At 39.1% G+C, this 19,050-nt stretch overlaps 1 protein-coding gene across 1 annotated transcript; it reads left to right on the top strand.

Annotated features, from left to right (window-relative positions):
* Positions 1–3,207: 3,207 nt before the first annotated feature.
* LOC145089835 (uncharacterized) lies at positions 3,208–3,723 on the top strand. The gene has a single exon (XM_079028227.1). It carries the CDS (start codon positions 3,208–3,210, stop codon positions 3,721–3,723), a length of 516 nt encoding a protein of 171 aa, XP_078884353.1.
* Positions 3,724–19,050: the final 15,327 nt, after the last annotated feature.

Here is a 19,050-nt window from a genome sequence, read left to right as displayed (position 1 = left end):
TTCGAAAGGTTGAAATCAATATCCCTCTTTTAGATGCCATTACACAGATTCCTAGATATGCTAAGTTCCTTAAGGAACTTTGCACATCTAAGAAAAAGCTAACGGCTACCAAAAAAATGCAAGGACCCGGGTGTTTTCACGGTTCCTTGCAAAATGGGTAACCTTTTTGTACCACGTGCCATGCTTGATCTTGGAGCATCAATTAATGTCTTACCCTATTCAAGTTATAAGACAATGGGAATTGGACATTTATCAAAAACCGGAGTTATCATTCAACTTGTTGACTGGTCTTTGGTACACCCGAAAAGTGTATTGGAGGACGTGTTAGTGCAAGTTAATGAACTTGTTTTTCCCGCTGACTTTTATATTTTAGACATGGGTGATGAAAACACCCCACAATTGAGATCCATCCTTTTGGGGAGACCTTTTATGAGTACCGCAAAAACAAAAATAGATGTAGCCAATGGTACTTTGTCAATGGAGTTTGATGGTGAGGTGATTAACTTTAATATCATTGAAGCCATGCGTTCCTAGTGATATTCATTCTTTAAACTTCATAGATGTTATTGATTCATGTACTAATGATTGCTTTGAGATGTCAAGCCAAGATGTGCTAACCACCATCTTGAGCAAACACTTTAATCAGACAGGGATTAAGGATTTGGCTGACAAGTACACATTGGAGGATGAATTGATTGAAGTAATCGATTCCTTGGAGAAAGCACAACCCATGAGAGTTGAACCACCCCGCATGAAGGTAAAAAGTTCCAATCCGAAACTTCTCTCATCCAAAGTACAACCACCGACTCTTGAGTTGAAGGCTCTTCCCGACCATCTCAAGTATGCCTATCTTGGAGAGGAAGAGACATTACCGGTGATAATTTCGACCAAGCTGGCACGAGAAGAAGAAAAAGAGTTGGTTGAAATTATGAAGAAATACAAGGAGGCTATTGGTTGGACCATTGCGGATATAAAAGGGTTGAGCCCATCATTATGCATGCACAAAATACTGATGGAAGAGGACTTCAAGCCAACCCGTGAAGCCCAAAGGAGGTTGAATCCACCTATGATGGAGGTGGTTAAAAAGGAGATCATGAAGCTCTTGGATGCATGTGTAATCTACTCCATTTCTGATAGTAAGTGGGTAAGTCTTGTGCAAGTTGTCTCGAAAAAAGCCAGAGTCACCGTTGTCAAAAACTCCGAGGGGGAATTGGTACCCACCCATGTGCAAAACGGGTGGAGAGTTTGTATCGATTATAGGAAGTTGAATGCTTCCACCCGCAAAGACCACTTCCCTTTGCCATTCACCGATCAGATGTTAGAACGATTGGCCGGGAAATCCCTCTATTGCTGCCTTGATAGTTTCTCTGGTTTTCATCAAATTCCGGTTGCCTCAGAAGACCAAGAGAAAACCACATTCACATGTCCCTTTAGCACCTTTGAGTATAGACGCATGCCCTTCGGCTTGTGCAATGCACCCGCGACCTTCCAAAGATGTATGATGAGCATATTTTCAGAATATGTCGAAAATATCATAGAGGTTTTCATGGACGATTTTACTGTTTATGGAAATTCTTTCTCACTAAAATCTTACAAAGGTGCATTGACACGAACTTAGTCCTTAATTATGAAAAATGCCATTTTATGGTTGACAAGGGCTTGATACTTGGACATGTAGTGTCCCAAAAAGGTTTAGAAGTTGACAAAGCCAAAACAGATGTTATTAAGAGCTTACCATACCCGACAAATGTTCGGGAAGTACGTTCTTTTCTTGGCCATGCAGGGTTTTATCGGCGGTTTATAAAGGATTTTTCCAAGATCACGGTGCCGATGTGTCAACTTATACAAAAGGAGGTCGATTTTGAGTTTGGTGATGAATGTAAGAAGGCATTTGATCGTTTGAAAGACTTGTTGACATCCGCCCCCATTATTCAACTGCCAAATTGAGATCTTCCATTCGAGAGCATATGCGATGCTAGCAATACCATGGTTGGGGCGGTTTTGGGACAAAAGGTTGACCGAGCACATCATGTCATCTACTATGCATCAAAGACCCTTGATAGTGCACAAGGCAACTACACCACAACGGAGAAAGAGTTGCTTGCTATTGTCTTTGCTCTAGAGAAGTTCCGACAATACCTCCTTGGAACTAAAGTGATCATATATTCGGACCATGCAGCCATAAAGCACTTTCTTACAAAGAAAGATTCAAAGTCGAGGTTAATACGGTGGATGCTGCTTTTGCAAGAGTTCGATATTGAGATCAAAGACAAGAGTGGAAAGGAAAATCTGGTTGCGGATCATCTAAGTTGCATTGTATCGCCCGAAGATGGTATACCAATCTGTGACACATTTCCAGATGAGCATCTATTTGCAGCCAAAGAAGCACCATGGTATGCAGATATCGTCAATTACTTGGTCACAAGTCAATTTCCCCCAGATTCATCCCGTTGGCAAAGAGACAAAATCAAGAAGGAAGCCAAATGATACATATAGGACGAGCCTTACCTTTGGAAGTACTGTACGGACCAAGTAATTCGCAGGTGTGTTGAGAAAAAAGAGGTACGATATATCCTTAATTTTTGTCATTCTTATGCTTGTGGTGGTCACTTTGGACCCCAAAGGACAGCTAGGAAAGTTTTAGATAACGGATTCTTTTGGCCTTCTATTTTTCATGATTCCTATGTGCTTTGTGCACATTGTGAAAAGTGCCAAAAATCCGGATCTTTAAGCTCTAGGAATAAAATGCCCCTTACCCCTATTCTAGTATGTGAGATTTTTGATATATGGGGCATTGACTTTATGGGACCATTTCCGCCCTCTTTTGGTTGTTCTTATATTTTGTTAGTGGTGGACTATGTGTCCAAATGGGTGGAGGCTAAGGCCACCCGTACTAATGATTCCAAAGTTGTGGTCGATTTCCTTAAGGTACAGATTTTCTCACGGTTTGGCACACCAAAGGCGCTCATAAGCGACCGCGGGACCCATTTCTGCAATCGGATGCTAGAAGTTGTTTTGAAGAGATATGGAGTGACATACAAAGGCTCAACAACTTATCATCCCCAAACCAATGGACAACCAGAAGTCTCAAACAGGCAAATCAAAAGCATCTTGGAGAAAACGGTCCACCCAAACCGCATAGATTAGAGCTTAAGGCTAGATGATGCCTTATGGGCATACCGTACCGCCTTTAAAACTCCCATTGGTATGTCCCCATATAGGCTTGTGTTTGGTAAAGCAAGCCATCTTCCAGTTGAGCTTGAGCATAAAGCTTTTTGGGCGGTAAAGAAATTCAACATGAGTGAAGATGAGGTGGGAAATAAAAGGAAACTTGATATCCACGAGCTAGAGGAGATTCGGAATGATGCATACGAAAGCAACATGATCTATAAGGAGAAAACAAAAGCATACCATGACAGGGCGATCTCCCGAAAGACTTTTATACAAGGACAAAAGGTGTTGCTTTACCACTCAAGATTCAAGCTAATTTTAGGAAAGTTGAGATCGAGATGGGTTGGTCCTTTCGTGGTCACAAGGATGTTTGACCATGGTGCGGTGGAAATCACGAGCAAGCAAACGGGTAAAACATTCAAAGTCAATGGTCATAGGCTGAAGCCGTTTTATGAAGGATTTGAGGTGAAGAATGAAGAGGTTGACGAGTTGGAGAACCCCACATACCAAGACTGGAGCACACTTGGGGGAAAAGTCGAGCCAACGACTTAAAACAAGGGTGGCTAACCGGGAGGCAACCCGGGGTTATTTCTGTCTTTTATTTAAAAACAATTTCCATTTCTTTGAGTTTTTGGTTTTTCAATGTTCCAAATGCATTTAAATATGATTTAAAATCACCAAATGGACCTAGGAATGCAAAAGTATTTCATTTCAAAGAGAGGGAAATTTTCAAGTTCAAAAAGTGGGGATTAGCATCTAGAGACCAACACGGGTCATGTCCCGCTTAGCCTTAATGGAACATGGGTCGTGTTCATGTAAAAAAGGACCCAAATTCTTCCAGAGACCAACACGGGTTGTGTTGGTTTTGGCCTCTAATCAACACGGGTCGTGTCCATGCAAAAAGTACCCCCAATTCCTCCATATCATAACACAGGTCGTGTTTAGTTTTGGCTTAGACCCAACACGGGTCGTGTTCATCCTTAACTCAGCATAAAACCCCCTAACACGGGGCCTGTCTATTAAGCCTGCAGCGACACGGGTTGTGTCCGCATAGCAGTTCTGGTGCTTTTTAAAGAAAAAAAAATCGGGACTTGACCTCATTTATCCTCACTTTCACTTCCTAACAGCCTCTCTCTCCCAACAAAAACCTTAGGTCCGATTTTCATCAAAACCTTTCAATTTTTTCAAGATTTTGGATTCCATCTACGAAAAGGTTTGATTTTCATCATCTACACTTCATCTTTTCCATCTTAAACACCATTTTCTTGCATTTTAATGGTGGATTTGGGGGTTTTGACAAACCCTAGATCCGAAAATCTCACGTGATTTTGGTGTTTTAGTGTCTTAATCTTCAAAAGGGCAAGCTTGGGGAGGTTAAGGAAGATCTTTTCCATCAATAACAACACAATCCCACACACGATTCGGTAAGTTCCTCCCAACTCTTAGCTTTTGGATTTTGTGTTCTTGAGTCAAATTACTTGAAAATTGCGGTCTATTTGGACTTGATTCTTAGTAGGAAATCTTTGAAAACCAAATTTCCCGCGAAATTTTGGTGGCCAAATTCGAAGATGACTGGACCCGTCAACAGTTGACTTTTTGACATATTGACCTATTGACTTTTAATTTGTCCCAAAACTTGACTATGGAAGTTGCATCTTCCAAAAGACCAAGACAAACCAAATCATCCGCCCGCCATCGGAAGCCTAGGAGCCCATCACCTCCATCTAGATCCCCATCACCTCCACCTAGGTCCCCAACACCCCTAGCCGACCCGTCTCATTGTGGTGTCGTATGTCTTGGCCCAATTCAACAGGGCAAACTTGAGTCATTCCTTAAACGGGGTCATGCCATCCAAAAATTCACGCATGTTCCATCCCTAAAAGAGTTGCATGTTTACAATCAAGTCAAAACCTTGTTTCGCAACATAGGGTGGCACGGCTTGTTGAGGGTCCATGAATTGAGCTATAAAGTCCCAACAGCTGAGTTTCTATCCTCAGTTTATTTGGACCATGGGATCCTCTCCTTCCATCTAATGAATCAATACTACGAGATCTCTTTGGATCAAATCAATGCCATTGTGGGGGCCTCAACGGAAAACACATTTGGCCCCACTGACCCAATTCAAGGATACTTTGACTTGACATGGTGGACCCAACTCACCCAATTACACCCATATGTCTCTAGTGCTACTAAAGCCTCATCACTTATCCATCTCGTGATGAAGGTAGCCCATAGAATCATTGCTTCACTCGTCACCCCTAGAGAGGAGCGAAGCACCATCAACGCGCTAGAACTCAAAATCCTCTATGCAATGACCCATCCCGAGAATAACCTCATTCCTCATTATGGTCGGTTTCTGTGCCACAAGCTCATCCGCCTGAGCACATCCCGATCGGGAAAGATTGTTTGCGGGGGTATTGTCAGCATGCTCGCCAAGAGCGCCCAAATCGGAGCCCCATACTGTCACACCCCCAAACCTGAACGGCGGAAACATTCGGGGGTGGATGACTTCATGTGGTAACGTAACAAATGAATACATAGTAAAGAAAGCAATACAACCATCATATATATAATTGAAAGTTTACATTTATCAAAAGTTACATGTTCAAAACCAATTACAATATGATGTCAAAAATACGAGATTAAACTGGCGCCGCAGCATCCCTTCATCAAAAGCGTAATGCATACCTGAAATTACTGATTTCCTGGGACATACAAGTAATTTTGAAAGAGTAGATCAGCATTTAAGCTGGTGAGTTTCATAAGTATTTAAGTGACAATGTTTGTATGAAATGAAATGTTTTGTCTTTGTTTGTTTGTGTTTAGAAAATCCTATATTTTCTACTAGTATAAAAGTAGCCTTCACTCAAGACCAATGTTTGTTTCTAAAATGTATGTAAGTGTAAAATAACCAATGTGTTTGAAAACCTTGTAAATCAATGCATTTTTAATACCCCATGTGAGTTTTATAACCATACTATTGACTCGGAATGCCTATACACAACGTTCTTCAGGCGTTGGAATGTTATGACGTTTGTCACCCCAAACGGTGGACTGCAGCTAACAGTCATGGCGCGGGTTGTCAAGCCCGTATAGATCTATACAGGACTTGAAATGTGTACTCGAACGTACATGAAGTTAGTGTCTCACAAAACCGTGGTATAAAAACAGATCTACTTGTTAAAATGTTACGTTTGTTCTTGTATACAAAAGTGACTTCTTGAAATTCATGTTTCTAGTACATAAGAGTTAGAAATTTGTTCGTAAAACTATACCTATTATAGTTTTCTAAATGTGTGTCTCGTTTGTTTAGAAATACCTAGAAAAGGAATCATTTGTTATGAAAGCATAGATTTTTGGAGTAGAGTCTAAGATAGACAAGTATACGTATAATCTAAGAAAATGATTAGTTTATACGTGCATTAACAACAATTTGTAATTCTAAAGATGGAATATAACATATTTTATATTTATATGAAAGTTTCCTATATAGTTTATAAATCGCATGTGATTTGGATATATATAAAAGCATATAAAATAGTTCTTTATGTAACACACGATAATACTCGTGTGTTTTACTTGTAATCCCCCTCTTGAAAGCATATAAAAGAATTTATAGAACATTTAAAAGGTAAATTAAGGGGTATGAACTCACTTGAAAGTTTGAAGATAGCGAGATGGAGAACCGGGCAGAGTTTCGTCTCGGGAAACGGATTTTCCTCGGGATTCTCGGGAATCTCGGGAGTAAAATCGACCCTCGGGACTTGAGCAAAAAGACCAGAGCTTCGGGTTTGAACGGGCACGGAAAACGAGGCAATATCGTGAGAGAAAGGAGAGAAATGAGCATTTTTCTCGAAAGCCTTCGCATGCTATTTATAGGGGGGTCTGAGAAGCCTCGTACGCGGGGCGTACGCTCGTACGCAGCGCGTACGCGTATGTCATGCATGACCGAAGCCTTGACTGCCTCGGCTTCGGATGGGACGGATCAGTCTGGCGGGTCGGACGGGTCGGTCGGACGGGCGGGTCGGACGGGTCGGTAGCCTCGCATAGGGCAACGTGGACGATCCGAGGCCAAGTCCCTCGGGTACGCAGGGCGTACAGGGGTACGCAGCGCGTACCTCGGATGAGGACGCTGACTCCTCTTCGGATAAGGCTTGATTTTTGAATTAAATAAATATATAATTTATTTAATAAACTTCAAAAAAATCATATCTTCTTCATACGAACTCCGTTTTCGATGGTCTTTATATCCACGCGTAGGTGAGACTACGCTCTACAACTTTCGTTTAGACTCCGTTGGCAAATTCCGAAATTATTTTTATTATTTATTTTATAACTCATCGTGTTTAAGGAATTTCTTCAAAAATTCATAACTTCTTTATCTGACGTCGGTTTTTGCCAGACTTTTTACCGCTGAAATACCATTGTCGAGACCTGCGATTCTCGTTTAGGTCATTCCGGCCAAAAGTCACTCGATCTCCGATTCGAGTTTTTAGCTGTCTGTTGCTAAGCTGAACTTGGAAAAATCATAACTTCAATATACGAAGTCGGATTTGGGCGTTCTTTTTACGTACGATCATGGTTTAAAGACATTTAAATATAGAAGGAATTTAAATAGAACTATTTGGACATTTTATTATGAAAGTTAATTTTATTAACTCAAAAGTGGTTACAATACTTGACCTTTTAGGTCATTACAAAGAGTTGAAATATCGGGTTGTCACACATACCCCGGTCCCTATCATCCACTGCTGAGTGAGCCTTATCTCACCACTACTGTCCTTGAGTCCATGCGACTCTTCCGTTTGGCAGGCGATGGCACACACCATTGGACCGTGGGTCAAAATCATGATCCAAAGCTCCTCATCACACCAGAAAATAAAGGCATTCTTGATTTCCAAAATCCCATTCACATGACCGATTGATAAATCATTCCATATATCTTCCCCCACTCATACTCCACCGAGGTAAATGAGCAAAGTGAAGAAACGAGGAAGATGGTGATGATGATGATGAAGAGGAGGAGGAGCCCCACCATTCTTCTCCCACCGGTGGTGCCAGCTCATCCCATTTTGTTGCACCTCCGTCTTATCATCAGCAGTATATGGATGAATTCCAGTCAATCCATACCCGCCTCGATACCTACCAGCAAGATATTGCAAGCCTGACCCAAAAATTTTCCACCTTCACCACTCAGTACGCTCGGGACCAAGAGCGTCAACACAAACATGAGGAGGACTTCTAGGCTTGGAACCAAAACCCCAGCTACTATCCTCCTCCTCCACCTCCGTTTTAGGTTGTTCCACCCTCTCCAAGCATCCGGGACGATGCTTATCTTTAAGATTGAGGAGGGGTAGACTTGTATATTAGGTTCATTCATACTCAAGCATGCATTTTCTTATTTTCAAAATTTTTATTTTATTCTCTCTTATTTTCTCTTTTCTATTTTATTTTCTTATCTTCATTTTCCTTGCATTCTATATTTGTTTTTCAAAAAAAATGTACGAGATGATGACACTCTTTACATACAATTGCTCCATGAAGTGGGAAGAATTCCGAGGCAACCGGATAGTTACCAGAAGCGTAGAATCAGCTGTCATAACTAGGGGACCCAAACACCGTAATTCGAGACCCTAGCCTTAGATAATAAAAAGAATTTATATTGAAACGTTTTTTTGGGAGATAATAACACCTTTAGGATGATTTGCTTTTGAATGTTTAAAAAGAATCTTTATCGGCAACTCTGAACCCACAAAATACGAACCTATTTGTTGACACGCGTTACCCCCACTGTAACAGAGAACTTAAGTATCAGATCCACACAGTCAAGAAAGAAGGAAGGGTACAACTGTCATATCTAGTACCCTAATCAGATTTTCAAATGCAAAAACGAAGAAATCTAAAGAAATTCCGAAAATGAAGATTGAATAAAACTTTGGTTGGATTATTGGGTTACACCGCTTCGGGTCTTCCTCACATTGAGAGTTTGTGATATGTGGAAGGAAACAGGATGGTTGCCAACGTATCAATGATCGGAGCCCTATTGATGTAAAGTCTGATCGTACCTTTATTTAGTTACAAAAGTAGCTATTTTGTGTTTGTTCTTAATCTTCTTTTCTTTTGCTTCATTTTGTTTCTCAAGTGCATTTTGTACATATCTTAAATTTTCATGGCATTACATTGCATGCATTCATTCTTAACCTTTAGGATCCTTCATCCCCTTTTCGTTCTAAGATTCTTTTTGTCATCTAGAAATCATCCTGTTTTGTTTGTTTCTTGTTCTTTCTTGAGGACAAGAAAGGTCTAAGCTTGGGGAGATCTGTTAGGTGCATTTTGTGCACCTTTTTGCACAACTTTTAGCCCTTTTTTTATGTATGTCCTTAGCATAATTTCATTGTTTTTATTGCATTTTAGCATATCTAGGTTAATTTCTTGAACAACTTTATTTGCACTCCTTCGTGTCCTTTTCAGGTGAACCGGAGGTTGGAGCGCGCTTTTGGAGGTGCTAGGGAGCGTTGGTGAAGATTGCGGGACGATTGGGCGAGAATCGGAAGAATTAGAAAAATCAAGTTTGGATGAGCATCCAGAGGGCAACACGGGGTGTGTTGGGTTTGGCTTAGAATCCAACACGGGGCGTGTTTGATGGTTCAACCAATTTTGACTTCAGTGAACACGACCCGTGTTCATTCAACCTATATAGACACGGGGCGTGTTGGGCTAGCTGGGCATTTTTGAGCATCGTACTTCAAATTTGAAATCGAGAATTGAAGGGTTGGTTTACACTCAACACGACCCGTGTTGATTTGCTCTTTTTCGACACGGGGCGTGTTCAACTTAAAAACTGTCTTTTTGGCAGTTTTTCCTCTTTTCTTATTACGGGAATTAGGTCCTTCTTGGGGGGAGGCAGAGCGGAGAAAAGCATTTTTGGAGAGAATGAATTGAAGGTTTTTTCAAGGATTGTCCGTTAAACATTTGGAAACATTCTGATTTCATATTTGTAAGCACTTTAGTTCTTGATTTCATCTTCTAGAATTCCAGTTTTGTTCTAGTCATGTGTGGCTAGAACCCTAATTTCTCCAACTCATGTTTTGACTTTCTAGTTGCGAATCTAATCATATGACTTGATGTTTGTTCTTAATTTCTATCTAATGAATTTGATTTTGCTTCAGTCGAATGTTTGATTCTAATTGAGATTCTTATTGGCCATTTGAATTAGGGTTAGGTCACTCCAGTTATCTCTTTTACAAAATCCGTAATTGTTTTGTGAAATTGAACAAGTAACAAGCATTAAATTGATCTCTATTGAATGAATTTAGTGTAAATCTTATTCATACACTTTTACACTTCCGAGCTTATGAGAAGTATTGGGTGTTGTTAGGAACATTCACATAAAGCTTTTTGCAATCTTTCAATCTAATTCTAACAGCTTTTTTAGATTAGGTCAGTAATGTTAGGATTAATCAAAGAGCTTGTTTTGGTTAATTATTGTGGTGAATGGAAAGTGTTAGAGCTTGTTAACACTTTCAAGTACCAATTTAGATAGAATGAAACAAAAGTCTTGTCATCTTGGATTCACATTGTTGAACTATCATACATGAAGTTGGAGTCTTTATAATATCTGAATTTAATTTACTCATTCAGCCAATTACTTGTGATTTTACTTTATTTGTCTAATCATTGCAATCAAACCCCCCTTTTTCTTTCATTTTTTTGTGAACAAGTACCTTACGCAAAAAGGGTATGGACTGATTGTCCCGTGTCTCTGTGGATCCACCCTACTTGCCTTGTACTACTTTTTAGTGCAATAGAGTAGTGTTACTCACGAGTATCTCGTACCCCTATTATTTGTTGGGTCTGACACCCCTAACAAGGGGGCTCATTTAGAATTAAGGTTTCATTCTGGACCTGGTACCCCCCGCGTACCAGGCAACCTCCCCGTCATGAATACGCTAACGAGTACGCGCGACGTACTCCCTATTACGCCCAACATACTCGATTATCACACAAACTACACTCGGGCTAAAACTAACAACTTAAGGAAAGAAGAAGGGCCAAGGAGATATACCTGATTTCGGGATGTTACAAATCTTATAACATATCAACCACTTGAAACATCGATGTGGTTGGTTGTTGTGTCATACATGCTCTACCGAACAAAATAAAATTTACGTGAAGATAAAATAGTAAAAAAACAAAATCACTCAATCTACAAACATCGAAATACAAACAGCTTCAGAAAAATATCAATCTTAGATTTCTTCACTCTACATCTCATCGGAAACAATTGATAGCTCGGATTATAGAATTTTGGATTGACAAGGGAGCACTTGTTTTTGAATTAAAAATATCCCCCCAAGTGATCTTGGCAATCATTGAGCTTTTACACTTGATCTCCAAAGACAAACAGGTAAGCAATTTGCAGCCAATGTCTAACCTCAGTCCACCAACTGAGTTGTTTGATTAACCGTTCCTTGATTTGTTCGAAAGCATGAGACTTGGCAGTTTTGGGAAAGATTTTCTGAAACACACTAGTGTGAACCAAGTGCTTTTGTCTATCCCTGAATAATTTTTTCTTTTCTGAGTTCTTCCTCTTGTAGATGTATCCGAGCTCAGGTTCTGGAAAAAGACATTTGTTTAGCAGATCAATCTTTTCCATCTTTGTGTCAACTAGAGCAAGGAAATTCTCGGTCTTAAACAAGGGAGCAAATTCAACATCCGAGCGACCAAATTTAGCAATATAATCCTTTAGGAAGTTTAGTGCTGCAATATAAGCTCCAATGCTTGTTTCACTGTCTTGTTTGTCTTTGAGATGAGCCATAATCATAAGTACATCATTTGGGTTGATTGTTGGGAAGTTATCATCCAAGATTGTAAACTTCTTTTGGGAGTTCTGAATGATGTAGTAGTTGTAGAGAAGGGAATCTTGTCCAAACTTACTTAGTACTTTCATTCCACAACCACATGTAAGGTCAAACCTTGAAATATGATGATGTTTGAAATAAATCTCAGCATCAGCGCATATCTCAGTATCAGCATCAGCGTTTCAGCAGCTTAGCTTGTTTAGTTTAGTCAGTGCATTGTAACAGATTTTGTATTTATCTTGTTTCCATAGTTAGCGTAAATTAGTTAGCTGGCATATCCCCGATTTGTAGGGATTGTCTAGAATAGCAGTATATAATCTTTTGTATCGGTTTGTGAAAGGTTACGCCTTTCACAAACCCTAATCGCTGCTTTGTGCACACGATAATCTCTTTGTGAGATTATCTTTCTTAGTGAAAGTTTTTCTTCGTGAATTCTTCTTATTCTTATTTAATGTTATTGTTTGATAAATTGATTGATCTAAAGGCTTTTCAATTGGTATCAGAGAAGGTTTCTTTTATCAAACAAATGGCTTCATCTTCTTCTTCGTCGAACTCATCAAATCATCCTTCCGCTAAAATTGATTGATCTAAAGGCTTCTTCTTTTGATGAAACAAATTTTGCCATGTGGAAAATAAAGGCTCTATATGCTTTAGAGTCAGTAGATGAAGACATGTTGGACATCGTCGAAAATGGTCCATACGTCCCGATGTATCAGCCTCTGAAAAACAACGTTCCTGATGGTGCTATGAAGAAAACACCTAAAGAAAACTGGACGGCAGATGACAAAAGAAAACATGGTCTAGATGCTCATGCTCGTGCTGCAATCAGCTACGCTCTTCCATATAATATCTTTAGATTGGTTCAGAATTGCATCTCAACAAAAGAGATGATGGATACTCTGACTGTATCTTTTGAAGGCACTGAAGAAGTCAAGGCTACTCAAATAAATGATCTTAACAGAAGGTATGAACATTTTTTTGCAAAGAAAGGTGAAACTTTGACTCAAACCTTTAACAGATTCAATACTCTTGTTAATGATTTACGGAGATTAGATCAGTTGAAGCATAAAACTGTTCTAGTGCAGAAGTTTTTGGATTCTCTGGGTGCAGGTTGGGAGAACCATGTTGATGTGCTAAAAAATAGTGAGAAGATCAACATTATGGACTTACAAAGTCTCTATGGAAATCTTCGATACTATGAGGAATCCAAGCTTCAAAGAAAGGAGCCGATGAAGGATTCTCAGCGTGAATCATCTGTAGCTTTGTTCTCAAACAAAAAGCTAGTGTCAGATTCAGATACTGATTCCTCTAAAACTGACACTGATGATCTTGAAAAGGTTGTGGCTAGTGCAGCTTTGATTGTAAAGACTTTTGAGAAATCAGGCCGAAGCTTCTCAAAGTTTCAGAAGAAGATGAGAGGAAAGTTTTCAAAAAGATCAGATGTTGATAAAAAGCATGGTGCTGATAAGAAAGGGAAGACTCAGTGCTTTAACTGTGGGAGCACTGATCATTTTGCAAAGGAATGTAAACAAAAAAAACAAGGCTCGGATGAATACTGGAAGTAGAAGTACAACAAGCTGATTGAGAAACTGAAAGCAGAAAACTTGGAACATAAAGTTCTTGTTGCTGAAGAAGAAAATTGGAAGACTGATGAGGAGTCATCTGATGATGAAGTCAAGTGTCTAATGGTAAAGATAGAAGACACGGATGTTCCTGAAAAAGGCACAAGTACATTTGATGCTGATATGTCTGATGTAGTTGAAAAATCCAAGAAGCACAACACTGACTCTCCTTTAATGTATCAGGTCAAAAACTTTGTTTCCTATTCAATGAATGAAAAAATCAAAATGTTTGAGTATTTGGGTGTTATTAATTCTAAGAAGAATCAAACAATAAGGGATTTGCAAAATCAACTTGATCTTCTTAAAACTGAAATATCCATGAAAAATAACCTTATTGATTCCACTCAGGAAAATCTTAGAATCACTAGTTTGTCAAACTCATCTTTGTCTGCTGAAATTGATAATGTTAAAGATCTTTTGATCAAAGAACAAACTGTGCTTCATACTTGGGCAAAATCTCACAAAAATGCCAATTATATTATTTCTGCTCAAATTCCACATTCATGTGAGAAAATTCTTGGGGGTAATTTTGTAGAAGCTGAAAAAGTTTTTAAATCACAAGAAAAAGAATCTGAATTTTATTCCATGAATGAGATGAAAAACAATTTCAAAAATAAGTTTGTCAGTAACTCTTTTATTAATCAGAGTTTAATTGATGAATACTGTGTTACTAACTCTAATGGTGTTACTGAGTGTAATGTTGAAATTACCAGAATTGATCCAACCTCTTACCCTGCACATCTTGTAAGACCAACTCCTCTCTCTGAGAATATTATTGCCTTTCCTATCTCAAATGGAGTGTTTCATGCTGTTCATGAACAACTTAAGCATTTTCCTGATTGCAATGCAATTGTGAATAAGTCCAAATCAGACATTGATGATAGCTCATCGTCTATCACTGATCATAATTTGTCTGACACTAAATTCAGTTGTGATTCAATAATTAACAAAAGGACACAAAGCTCTCTTGGTGAATCTTACAAGTCGAAATGTGTTAAGTCCAAAAAATTGTTCACCAAGAGGAACTTTGGTACTAGAGTTTGTTACAGATGTGGTGATACTTCTCATAAGATTAGTGAATGTTCATTTGATAAATCATCTTTAAGATCTGATAATATTAAAGTTAGAAATGAAAAATGGACTCTTAAGTCAAATTCTTTAAACTGTCTTCCTAAGGAGTGTTATAATCTATTATCAAATAACTTTGTGAATGACCCATCCTCGAATGGGTCAATGTGTTCTAACTAGTTTCTCAGCACTGCAGAGTCAGGAGCATCTTTGGTACTTATATAGTGGTTGCTCAAGACATATGACAGGATCAAAGTCTCTCCTAGAAGATTATGTCAAGAAAACTGGTCCTGCAGTAACTTATGGAGACAATGGAAAGGGGTTCACTAAAGGATATGGAAATATCAAATGCAATAACGTGGTTTTTCAAAATGTTTCATATGTAAAGGGTCTCAAACACAACCTTATCTCCATCAGCCAATTGTGTGATGCTGACTATGAAGTTCTTGATATGTTCTCAAGTGACAAGGTGCTGATGCAATGCTTCTTTACAAAGTCTCAGACCAATCTTAGCTGGATTTGGCACAAAAGGTTCTCTTATCTGAACTTCAAGAACCTATCCAAAATATTCAATCAAGATCTAGTTAGAGGGCTCCCAAAATTCAGCATTGTGAAAGACAAGATGTGCTCAACTTGTGAACAAGGAAAACAAACCAAGTCCTCTTTCAAACCCAAGTCATGTTCCAGTATATCAGTCCCTCTTCATTTACTCCACATGGACTTGTTTGGACCTATTCCTGTCCGTTCTCTGGGTGGAAATAAGTATACTCTAGTGGTTGTGGATGAGTTCACTCGATTTACAAGGGTGGTCTTCCTGAAGAAGAAAAGTCATGCTGCACAGGAAATTATCTCACTGATTCGTAAAAATGAGACACTGACAGGTCTCAAAGTTAAGCAACTAAGAAGTGATCATGGTACTGAGTTCCGAAATTCAACTCTTGAAGAATTTTGTGATCATAAAGGCATTCGGCAAAACTTCTCAGCTCCTCTTACTCCTCAACAAAATGGAGTTGCTGAACGAAGAAATAGAACACTGATTGAGGCAGGAAGGACCCTAATGATTCATGCTGGTCTTCCTATGTCGTTTTGGGCTGAAGCTGTCAATACAACGTGCTTTACTCAGAATCGATCTTTAATTCACAGGATTCATAAGAAGACACCATATGAAATGCTGAAAAGTCGAAAGCCAGACGTATCCTTCTTTCACATGTTCGGATGTATTTGTTATATTCTAAATCAGCGTGACCCAAGATCTCAATTTGAACCTAAGGCTGACAAAGGTATTTTTGTTGGATACTCATCTATTTCAAAGGCTTTTCGTGTTTTTCATGTGAACAGGCAATGCATTGAAGAATCCATTCATGTGAAGTGTGATGAAGAATCATACACTGATGAAAAAGTCACTCATTCTTCCTATATTTTTCAAGAGCTTCTCTCTTGCCCATTTGACGAAGTTCCTCTTGCTGGAGATGAAGCTGATATTTCTGATTCTATCGTTCCAGTTCCATGTTCCTTGAATCAAGATACTGCAGCCAGATCATCAAACAATTCGTCAGGTGCTGATGAAACCCTTGAAGTTGAAGATTCTCCTACAACTAATAACATGTCAGTGTCAAACTCTCCGGAATCAGCATCAGTTTCTAAACATCGACATCATCCTATTGATCAAATTATTGGGAATATTCATGATGGTGTCCGAACCAGATCTCGTGTATCTAATAACTTTTGCATGTATGTTAATTTCGTTTCAATGATCTTACCTGACAAGATACACACAGCTCTTCAAGATGCTGACTGGATTAAAGCCATGCACGAAGAGCTGAATGAGTTTGAAAGGCACAAAGTTTGGACTCTTGTCCCAAGACATCAGGAAAGACCATCACCGGAACTCGCTGGGTCTATCGCAACAAGGTTGATAAAGATGGAATCATTACTCACAACAAGGAAAGGCTTGTCGCTCAAGGGTTTACTCAAATTGAATCCATCGACTACGGGGAAACCTTTGCTCCAGTTGCTCGCATTGAAGCAATCAGACTGTTTCTTGCATACGCATCCTACATGAATTTCATTTTCTATCAGATGGATGTGAAAACAACCTTTCTTCATGGTGTGTTAGAAGAAGAAGTTTTCCTCAATCAGCCCCCAGGCTTTGTTGACAAAGATCACCCTGATTATGTGTACTGATTAGACAAAGCTGTTTATGGACTGAAGCAAGCACCCAGGGCTTGGTATGAGATGCTGACATCGTATCTTCTTGAAAATGGATACAGACGAGGAGCAATCGACAATACTCTCTTCATCAAAAACAAAGGCTCAGACATGGTTCTTGTTCAAATCTATGTCGATGACATCATTTTTGGCTCTCCAAATGAGAAACAAAAGTCAGGTATCCTCTCAAAAGTCAGGTATTTCTATTTGCCAAAGTAAATATATTTTTGACTTGCTTGTTAAGTATTCTCTCAGTGATTGCAAACCAGCCTCTACTCCAGTATCCAAGACTGATAAGATTCACGCTGATCCAACTGGAACTGATGTCAATCACTCTCTGTATCGAGGAATGATTGGATCTCTTTTATATCTCACGGCAAGTCGTCCTGATATCATGTTTGGAACCATTCTCTGTGCTCGATTCCAAGCTAATCCCAAGGAATCCCATCTCATGGCCGTCAAACGTATCTTTCGATACTTGAAAGGGACTCAAAACCTAGCACTGTGGTATCCTCGCGACTCAGCATTTGAACTTTTTGGATACACTGATTCAGACTATGCATGATGCAATTTAGACAAAAAGAGTACGTCTGGTGGATGTCACTTCCTTGGAAATCGTCTCATCAGCTGGTCTAGAAAGAAGCAAACATCAGTAGCCATCTCGACTGCAGAAGCTGAGTATGTTGCAGCTGGGAGATGTTGTGCTCAGCTCTTATGGATTCAAAATCAGCTTCTAGACTATGGGATCAAGTTCTCAAAGACTCCCATATATTGTAATAACACCAGTGTCATTCAAATCACACAGAACCCTGTTCAGCACTCAAAGACGAAGCATATCGAAATCAGACATCATTTCATCAGAGATAATGTTGAGAAGGGAAAGGTTGTTCTTGAGCATGTCAAGACTTCAGAGCAACTTGCTGATATCTTCACTAAGGCACTGGATTCTCAAACAACTACTTACATTATTGGAGAACTTGGAATGATTACTTTGTAATTAATTTTGCTGATTAATTTTGTTAATGTTTGGTATTGCCTTATAAGCTGATGTACATTGTGCTGATGATGACATGCTGGTGATATTTGCATACTGAGTACTTGGTTTGATCTCCTATCTTTCTCTCTTCTTCAACTCTTCTAAAACTAAAGTTGAATGATTCACTGTATTAAACCATACACTGATAACAACTTGAAACTCTTTGCCGATGGTTAGATCAAAACACCAAGATCTATCACACGCAACTATCCCTTCTTACCAATCTCACACTGATTTCATGATTCAGTGTGACAAAACACACGCTGATGAGAATCAAAAAATCTTTGCCGATGGTTAGATCAAAACACCAAGATCTTGTTGGATAAGGTGTCTAAGTCCATAACTATTTCGGGTGTGTACTTGACCCGACCCGGCATGGTCCATTTGGGTTGCATGGCACCATGCAATTGGATAGACTAAATGAGAGAAATAACACTTGGAGATTATTAATATATTATAAGTTCTAATATATTAATAATATTATTTGATTAGTTTGATCAAAGAATTAATTTGGAATTAATTAAGTGATCAAAGGATAACTAATTAAATATATGGGTTGATTATGTAAATCATTCATATCTTGTATAGTGGGCTAAGAGGCTCCATGGATTATCAAGTTGGGTTCTACCCATAGGATGCTCCATGGATGCTCCATGGGAGTTACAAACCCATGGGTCATGGAAATGAAGAGTCATGACACATTAGGGTTTACATGGTGTAACCCTAGATGTGTCAACACTATATAAGGATCCCATTCTCCACCAAAATCGGCTAGACATAAGAAACTAGAGGGCTTGGCCGATTTTAAGAAGTGTGTATTATCTCAAAGGTCTTTCCAAGAGCATTTGGTGTTGTGTGAAGCATTTGAGGCATCACACTTGGGGTGCTAGGCTCACAAGGTTTCAAGGAACATAAGCAACAACAAGGTAAGTTATTCTATCTTTCATTCAAGTTAAAATTGTTCCCCATGTATGCTAGATAGGAATATAACCTTGGAAATTCAATTTTGCATGATAATTAGACAAACATAGATCCAAGGTTATTAGGGTTGCATGTACACTTAGGAAGTGTTAGAATGCTCAAA

This window comes from Lactuca serriola, chromosome 2 (assembly GCF_051521515.1).
Source record: "Lactuca serriola cultivar US96UC23 chromosome 2, Lser_US96UC23_V15, whole genome shotgun sequence".
NCBI classification, from domain to species: Eukaryota; Viridiplantae; Streptophyta; class Magnoliopsida; order Asterales; family Asteraceae; genus Lactuca; species Lactuca serriola.
This window is presented reverse-complemented; position numbering and strand designations above follow the sequence as displayed.